Consider the following 8969-nt stretch of genomic DNA (forward strand, 5'->3'; position numbering starts at 1 on the left):
CACTACTTTAGACCAGGGCCCTATTCCCTATATAGTGCACTACTTTAGACCAGAGCCCTATTCCCTATATAGTACACTACTTTAGACCAGAACTTTATTCCCTATATAGTGCACTACTTTAGACCAGAGCCCTATTCACTATATAGTACACTACTATAGACCAGAGCCCTATTCCCTATATAGTACACTACTATAGACCCTATTCCCTATATAGTACACTACTTTAGACCAGAACCTTATTCCCAATATAGTGCACTACTTCAGAACAGAGCCCTATTCCCTATATAGTACACTACTATAGACCAGAGCCCTATTCCCTATATAGTACACTACTTTAGACCAGGGCCCATAGGGAAAAGGGTGTCATTTGGGCCACACGGATAAATAACCAACAAGACAACTAACTAAAGGCAGGTGCTGTGGCCGAGAGTAATGTCCCCCTGCTGACTACTGTGAGGTCCATGTTCATCTTGGACCATTCGCAAAAACGGGGCCAGACCCTAATTTCCAGAAAATTGACGAGGAGGGAAGGGCATGCAACGCAATGATCAGGATGATCATTATCTCCAGTTACAGAACAGAGAGACGACTGACCTTCAAACAGAGAGACGACTGAACTTCAAACAGAGATATGAAGAGTTGTTCTGTAGCTGACCCTGCCTGTCTAGCTAGCTTCAGGAGACAGGCTCTGTAGCTGACCCTGCCTGTCTAGCTAGCTTCAAGAGACAGGCTCTGTAGCTGACCCTGCCTGTCTAGCTAGCTTCAGGGGACAGGCTCTGTAGCTGACCCTGTCTAGCTAGCTTCAGGAGACAGGCTCTGTAGCTGACCCTGTCTAGCTAGCTTCAGGAGACATGCTCTGTAGCTGACCCTGTCTAGCTAGCTTCAAGAGACAGGCTCTGTAGCTGACCCTGCCTGTCTAGCTAGCTTCAGGAGACAGGCTCTGTAGCTGACCCTGTCTAGCTAGCTTCAGGAGACATGCTCTGTAGCTGACCCTGTCTAGCTAGCTTCAGGAGACAGGCTCTGTAGCTGACCCTGTCTAGCTAGCTTCAGGAGACATGCTCTGTAGCTGACCCTGTCTAGCTAGCTTCAGGAGACAGGCTCTGTAGCTGACCCTGTCTAGCTAGCTTCAGGAGACAGGCTCTGTAGCTGACCCTGTCTAGCTAGCTTCAGGAGACATGCTCTGTAGCTGACCCTGTCTAGCTAGCTTCAGGAGACAGGCTCTGTAGCTGACCCTGCCTGTCTAGCTAGCTTCAGGAGACAGGCTCTGTAGCTGACTCTGCCTGTCTAGCTAGCTTCAGGAGACAGGCTCTGTAGCTGACCCTGTCTAGCTAGCTTCAGGAGACAGGCTCTGTGGCTGACTCTGCCTGTCTAGCTAGCTACAGTTCAAACATGAACACTGTGTAGTTGGTTGAGCTAAAGCCCATACCTGAGTCAGATTGTTTCCTTGGGCTCCGTTTGGCTCTGTGAATACTGCTGCTGTCCTCTGGGGCTGTGGGGGGTCTGGTGGGGTGGCCACCCGGCTGTCTGTGAATACTGCTGCTGTCCTCTGGGGCTGTGGGGGGTCTGGTGGGGTGGCCACCCGGCTGTCTGTGAATACTGCTGCTGTCCCCTGGGGATGTGGGGGGTCTGGTGGGGTGGCCATCCTGCTGTCTGTGAATACTGCTGCTGTCCCCTGGGGCTGTGGGGGGTCTGGTGGGGTGGCCATCCGGCTGTCTGTGAATACTGCTGCTGTTCCCTGGGGCTGTGGGGGGTCTGGTGGGGTGGCCATCCGGCTGTCTGTGAATACTGCTGCTGTCCCCTGGGGCTGTGGGGGGTCTGGTGGGGTGGCCATCCGGCTGTCTGTGAATACTGCTGCTGTCCCCTGGGGCTGTGGGGGGTCTGGTGGGGTGGCCATCCGGCTGTCTGTGAATACTGCTGCTGTCCCCTGGGGCTGTGGGGGGTCTGGTGGGGTGGCCACCCGGCTGTCTGTGAATACTGCTGCTGTCCCCTGGGGCTGTGGGGGGTCTGGTGGGGTGGCCACCCGGCTGTCTGTGAATACTGCTGCTGTCCCCTGGGGCTGTGGGGGGTCTGGTGGGGTGGCCATCCGGCTGTCTGTGAATACTGCTGCTGTCCCCTGGGGCTGTGGGGGGTCTGGTGGGGTGGCCATCCGGCTGTCTGTGAATACTGCTGCTGTCCCCTGGGGCTGTGGGGGGTCTGGTGGGGTGGCCACCCGGCTGTCTGTGGAGCAACCTCTCCTGTTAAAACAGAATCAGAACACTGCTCAGGATAGCAATATTTAAGCCTACCCCTGTTCAAAGTAGACTGTCTTTTGAAGACTTCCTTGTCTAGCTTCCTTAGTCAGTCACATGTTGTCATGTTACCATGACATGGTAATAAATCAAATCATCAAATCAAAATGTATTTGTCACACACTTCGTAGACAACAGGTGTAAAACAGTGAAATGATTACTTATGAGTCCTTTCCCCAAAATGCAAAAGTTAAAGAAAAGATCAAAAATAAAACATTGAAATAATGACAATAGGAATAAATACACAAATAAAAATAAATCAGTAGAAAATAACACGGCTATATACAGGAAGTAGAAAATAACACAGCTATATACAGGAAGTAGAAAATAACACAGCTATATACAGGAAGTAGAAAATAACACGGCTATATACAGGAAGTAGAAAATAACACGGCTATATACAGGAAGTAGAAAATAACACAGCTATATACAGGAAGTAGAAAATAACACGGCTATATACAGGAAGTAGAAAATAACACGGCTATATACAGGAAGTAGAAAATAACACGGCTATAAACAGGGAGTAGAAAATAACACAGCTATATACAGGGAGTAGAAAATAACATGGCTATAAACAGGAAGTAGAAAATAACACGGCTATAAACAGGGAGTAGAAAATAACACAGCTATATACAGGAAGTAGAAAATAACATGGCTATAAACAGGAAGTAGAAAATAACACGGCTATATACAGGAAGTAGAAAATAACATGGCTATATACAGGGAGTAGAAAATAACACAGCTATATACAGGGAGTAGAAAATAACATGGCTATATACAGGAAGTAGAAAATAACATGGCTATAAACAGGAAGTAGAAAATAACATGGCTATATACAGGAAGTAGAAAATAACACGGCTATATACAGGAAGTAGAAAATAACACAGCTATATACAGGAAGTAGAAAATAACACGGCTATATACAGGAAGTAGAAAATAACACGGCTATATACAGGAAGTAGAAAATAACACGGCTATATACAGGAAGTAGAAAATAACACGGCTATATACAGGAAGTAGAAAATAACATGGCTATATACAGGAAGTAGAGTACTTAGTGAGTACTGTCAGTATTGTACTGCCCTGTATTATACAGTACAGTACTGTATCTTACTTTCTAAGACATGCTACCCAGCTGGCCCTACATTAACTAAGACATGCTACCCAGCTGACCCTACATTAACTAAGACATGGTACCTGACTGGCACTACATTAACTAAGACATGCTACCTGACTGGCCCTACATTAACTAAGACATGCTACCTGACTGGCCCTACATTAACTAAGACATGCTACCTGACTGGCCCTACATTAACTAAGACATGCTACCCAGCTGACCCTACATTAACTAAGACATGGTACCTGACTGGCCCTACATTAACTAAGACATGCTACCTGACTGGCCCTACATTAACTAAGACATGCTACCTGACTGGCCCTACATTAACTAAGACATGCTACCTGACTGGCCCTACATTAACTAAGACATGCTACCTGACTGGCCCTACATTAACTAAGACATGGTACCTGACTGGCCCTACATTAACTAAGACATGCTACCTGACTGGCCCTACATTAACTAAGATATGCTACCTGACTGGCCCTACATTAACTAAGACATGCTACCTGACTGGCCCTACATTAACTAAGACATGGTACCTGACTGACCCTACATTAACTAAGACATGGTACCTGACTGGCCCTACATTAACTAAGACATGCTACCTGACTGGCCCTACATTAACTAAGACATGGTACCTGACTGGCCCTACATTAACTAAGACATGCTACCTGACTGACCCTACATTAACTAAGACATGGTACCTGACTGGCCCTACATTAACTAAGACATGCTGCCTGACTGGCCCTACATTAACTAAGACATGCTACCTGACTGGCCCTATATTAACTAAGACATGGTACCTGACTGGCCCTACATTAACTAAGACATGCTACCCAGCTGGCCCTACATTAACTAAGACATGGTACCTGACTGGCCCTACATTAACTAAGACATGCTACCTGACTGACCCTACATTAACTAAGACATGCTACCTGACTGGCCCTACATTAACTAAGACATGCTGCCTGACTGGCCCTACATTAACTAAGACATGCTACCTGACTGGCCCTACATTAACTAAGACATGCTACCCAGCTGGCCCTACATTAACTAAGACATGGTACCTGACTGGCCCTACATTAACTAAGACATGCTACCTGACTGGCCCTACATTAACTAAGACATGCTACCTGACTGGCCCTACATTAACTAAGACATGGTACCTGACTGGCCCTACATTAACTAAGACATGCTACCTGACTGGCCCTACATTAACTAAGACATGCTGCCTGACTGGCCCTACATTAACTAAGACATGCTGCCTGACTGGCCCTACATTAACTAAGACATGCTACCTGACTGACCCTACATTAACTAAGACATGCTACCTGACTGGCCCTACATTAACTAAGACATGGTACCTGACTGGCCCTACATTAACTAAGACATGCTACCTGACTGGCCCTACATTAACTAAGACGTGCTACCTGACTGGCCCTACATTAACTAAGACATGCTGCCTGACTGGCCCTACATTAACTAAGACATGCTGCCTGACTGGCCCTACATTAACTAAGACATGCTACCTGACTGACCCTACATTAACTAAGACATGCTACCTGACTGGCCCTACATTAACTAAGACATGGTACCTGACTGGCCCTACATTAACTAAGACATGCTACCTGACTGGCCCTACATTAACTAAGACGTGCTACCTGACTGGCCCTACATTAACTAAGACATGCTGTAGTAAACTACTAAGGCATGCAGCATTACAACGTTTAGGAATGTATGTGCTAACTAGAGGGACAACCTTTCATCTGAGCAGGAGGGGAGAAAATATATCTTCAAAGCTGGAGCAAGTGTCTGAAAGCTAACAAGTACTGCGGTATGGCTTTGGTGGTGCGGCACACACACACACACACACTGTGGTATGCTGCGCTCCATCCCTCCACCACATGCTCCTGTTTCTACCACTATGTAAACTGTGGCCTCAGTAATCAGCCGTGTTTAATACAGACATCTGGAGGAACAGCATACAGTACAGCCCAGTACAGCTGCAGTGCTCTGTCTCATCATGGCCTGCACCTCGCTGTCCTCACAGAGACAGCATCACCAGCTGGGTGACATAAAAGGCCTGTTCCACTCAGGGCCCTCAAGAAGAAAAGCCTCATAGCCTGATCCACTCAGGGCCTTCAGGGGGGAAAGCCGCATAGCCTGATCCACTCAGGGCCCTCAGGGGGGAAAGCCTCATAGCCTGTTCCACTCAGGGCCCTCGGGGGGAAAGCCCCATAGCCTGTTCCACTCAGGGCCCTCGGGGGGAAAGCCTCATAGCCTGTTCCACTCAGGGCCCTCAGGAGGGAAAGCCCCATAGCCTGTTCCACTCAGGGCCCTCACGAAGAAAAGCCCCATAGCCTGTTCCACTCAGGGCCCTCAGGAGGGAAAGCCCCATAGCCTGTTCCACTCAGGGACCTCAGGAGGGAAAGCCCCATAGCCTGTTCCACTCAGGGCCCTCAGGAGGGAAAGCCCCATAGCCTGTTCCACTCAGGGCAACATACAGCCACAGTCTCTGACAGCATTCATCACCCTCTGTTGGAACAGAATGAACACACATCATATCACGGGCCTGGACCTCAACGTGTCTAAGAGCATGGGTGCTGATCTGGGGGGAGGGGTTCTATTGTGGAATGGTGAGCAACATCAGAACAAAATTAACACAGATCAGATGTGACAATAAATGCAGGACTACACATTCAGCCGGAGGCTCTGCACCTGCTGGCTACACGATGACCACATCATCTTTCCACCCAACTCTGCCTCACCTTCCCCCTCTCCTGTTCTACCTCTCCTCTCCTCCCCTCTTCAATTCTACCTTTCCTCCCCTCTCCTGTTCTACCTCTCCTCTCCTCCCCTCTTCAGTTCTACCTTTCCTCCCCTCTCATGTTCTACCTCTCCTCTCCTGTTCTACCTCTCCTCTCTGTTCTACCTCTCCTCCCCTGTTCTACCTCTCCTCCCCTGTTCTACCTCTCCTCCCCTGTTCTACCTCTCCTCCCCTGTTCTACCTCTCCTCTCCTGTTCTACCTCTCCTCTCCTGTTCTACCTCTCCTCTCCTGTTCTACCTCTCCTCTCCTGTTCTACCTCTCCTCTCCCCCTCCTCCCCTCCCCATCCCCCCTGCTCCTCTCTCCTCTCCATCCCCCTCCTCCCCTCTCCTGTTCTACCTCTCCATCCCCCTCCTCCCCTCTCCTGTTCTACTTCTCCTCTCCTGTTCTACCTCTCCTCCCCTCTCCTGTTCTACCTCTCCTCCCCTCTCCTGTTCTACCTCTCCTCCCCTCTCCTACCTCTCCTCCCCTCTCCTGTTCTACTTCTCCTCCCCTCTCCTGTTCTACCTCTCCTCCCCTACCTCTCCTCCCCTCTCCTGTTCTACCTCTCCTCCCCTCTCCTGTTCTACCTCTCCTCCCCTACCTCTCCTCCCCTCTCCTGTTCTACCTCTCCTCCCCTCTCCTGTTCTACCTCTCCTCCCCTCTCCTGTTCTACCTCTCCTCCCCTCTCCTGTTCTACCTCTCCTCCCCTCTCCTGTTCTACTTCTCCTCCCTCTCCTGTTCTACTTCTCCTCCCTCTCCTGTTCTACTTCTCCTCCCTCTCCTGTTCTACTTCTCCTCCCTCTCCTGTTCTACTTCTCCTCCCCTCTCCTGTTCTACTTCTCCTCCCCTCTCCTGTTCTACTTCTCCTCCCCTCTCCTGTTCTACTTCTCCTCCCTCTCCTGTTCTACCTCTCCTCCCCTCTCCTGTTCTACCTCTCCTCCCCTCTCCTGTTCTACCTCTCCTCTCCTCTCTGTGAGTCAAGGTGTAGTTCAGCAAAGAAGCCATGAACACCTGTTTTTCTTAAAATTCACGGTTTCTGTTAGAGTAGGCTACTCAAAGCTACACAGTTCTGATCAATGACTTCCAGCTCATTCACACACCTCAGTGACCAGAGAACAGACCTCATCAATGACTTCCAGCTCATTCACACACCTCAGTGACCGGAGAACAGGTTAATAAACAACACAAGTGCATCGCTGCATCCTTAACCAAACTACGTTTCAGATCTGTAGACTACAGATGACTGGTCTGATCCAGAGCTAGGCCAAAATGATTCAAATGCTCAAATGGAAACGAAATAGGCTCATGACTAAGTATTGTAAATAGAAGCAGTTCTGATGTATCACATGTTTGGGGAGAGAAAGAGTGCATGTGTGGTTGCTATGGATTCTGTACCACTCTTATGTTTTGATTACCTCGTGACCCTGTGCCGGGGCGCCGGGGTCCATCACTCGGTGATCGGAGGGGATCAACGGGTCAGTTACATCCGTTCCACCGAGGGTCAACTTTTCGTCCACTCCTCTCCGCTGAGAAATCTCCCGCTTCACTTCGGACCGGAGATCCAGATAGCACAGCAGCGTGATAACGTGCAGAGACAGAGACAAAATAAAGAAGCCGAGGAAAACCACACTGATGTTGCTCACGCTGCTACTTCTTCTGTTGTGGGTTTTGCACGTATTGATGCACGTGCATGAAGACGGTGATCCGGTCAACAACACTTTGTCCGGAAAATCGTCAATCGAACCATCGCATGCCATTATCACACAAAGTGTCAGGGAGTTGCGTTGGTTTATCTAGGCATAATCAGCACGTTGGTTCCACCGCTACTCACGAGACTTGATCCTCATGCCAACATAGTAACAACGATACTACAATCTCCGGTCAGTGCAAACTGCACGCGTCTCTCGTAGTGACACAAAAGGTCGGAGTACTGAGGACCACGCCTTCGGAGTATCTGATTGGTTCCCGTTGTGGTTCCCCTTTGTGACTCCGCCCACATGTTGTTTGCCGGAAGCTGCCACCAGCCCCGAGACCGAGGCTGATCTGTGATCAGTTTGCCATTGTTCCTACTACCAATGGTTAATGTTTGGCGTTGTGGAGAGTGTGAACTGATCCTACAAAGGCAAACGCTAAAGTTAAAGAAACAGGTATGGCTCTGGTATCTACAGGACTTTAGCGACATATGCTGGACAATGGTCTCTCCTGCAACTAATGTGATGTGAATTGATTATGCACTATTTTCATGCTGGAAGCAGTATTATTTATCTGATCACCCCAAAATACTTCACCTCCCTCTTCTATATGCTATAAATATTATAGCCCTGCATAGTCCTGACCGTACTCAACATGGGTGACCAACTATTCATTTTTAGTAGGCCAGGTAGGATCAACCTGATCCAAGCCATATAGCCTAGCGGTTAGAGCGTTGGGCCAGTAATAGAAAAGTCACTAGTTTGAATCCCCGAGCCGACAAGGTGAAATGTCGTCCGACGTGCCCGTGAGCAAGGCACTTCAACCTAATTGCTCCAGGATCGCCGTTGATAATGTCAGAGCCCGGCTGTGATCTCACTGGATCGCCGTTGATAATGTCAGAGCCCGGCTGTGATCTCACTGGATCGCCGTTGATAATGTCAGAGCCCGGCTGTGATCTCACTGGATCACCGTTGATAATGTCAGAGCCTGGCTGTGATCTCACTTTCATAATCAAATCAAAGTTTATTCGTCACCTACACAGATCTCCAAGATGTTATTGC

General features: G+C 48.9%; 1 protein-coding gene across 2 annotated transcripts in view; it reads right to left on the reverse strand.

Moving 5' to 3' along the window:
• Positions 1 to 8148, reverse strand: part of LOC110524910 (uncharacterized) — a 29928-nt gene extending 21780 nt beyond the window's left edge. For both annotated transcript variants that reach the window (XM_090198937.1, XM_090198936.1), the window contains exons 1-2: positions 7632 to 8148; positions 1427 to 2234 (exon numbers count right to left, since the gene is read on the reverse strand). In XM_090198937.1, coding sequence (XP_090055063.1) covers positions 1427 to 2234; positions 7632 to 7973 — 1150 coding nt within the window. In that variant the 5' untranslated portion in view covers positions 7974 to 8148. The remainder of the gene's footprint in view (positions 1 to 1426; positions 2235 to 7631) is intronic.
• Positions 8149 to 8969: the final 821 nt, after the last annotated feature.

This window comes from Oncorhynchus mykiss, chromosome 14 (genome assembly GCF_057628025.1).
Source record: "Oncorhynchus mykiss isolate SJ-2025 chromosome 14, ASM5762802v1, whole genome shotgun sequence".
Lineage (NCBI taxonomy): Eukaryota > Metazoa > Chordata > Actinopteri > Salmoniformes > Salmonidae > Oncorhynchus > Oncorhynchus mykiss.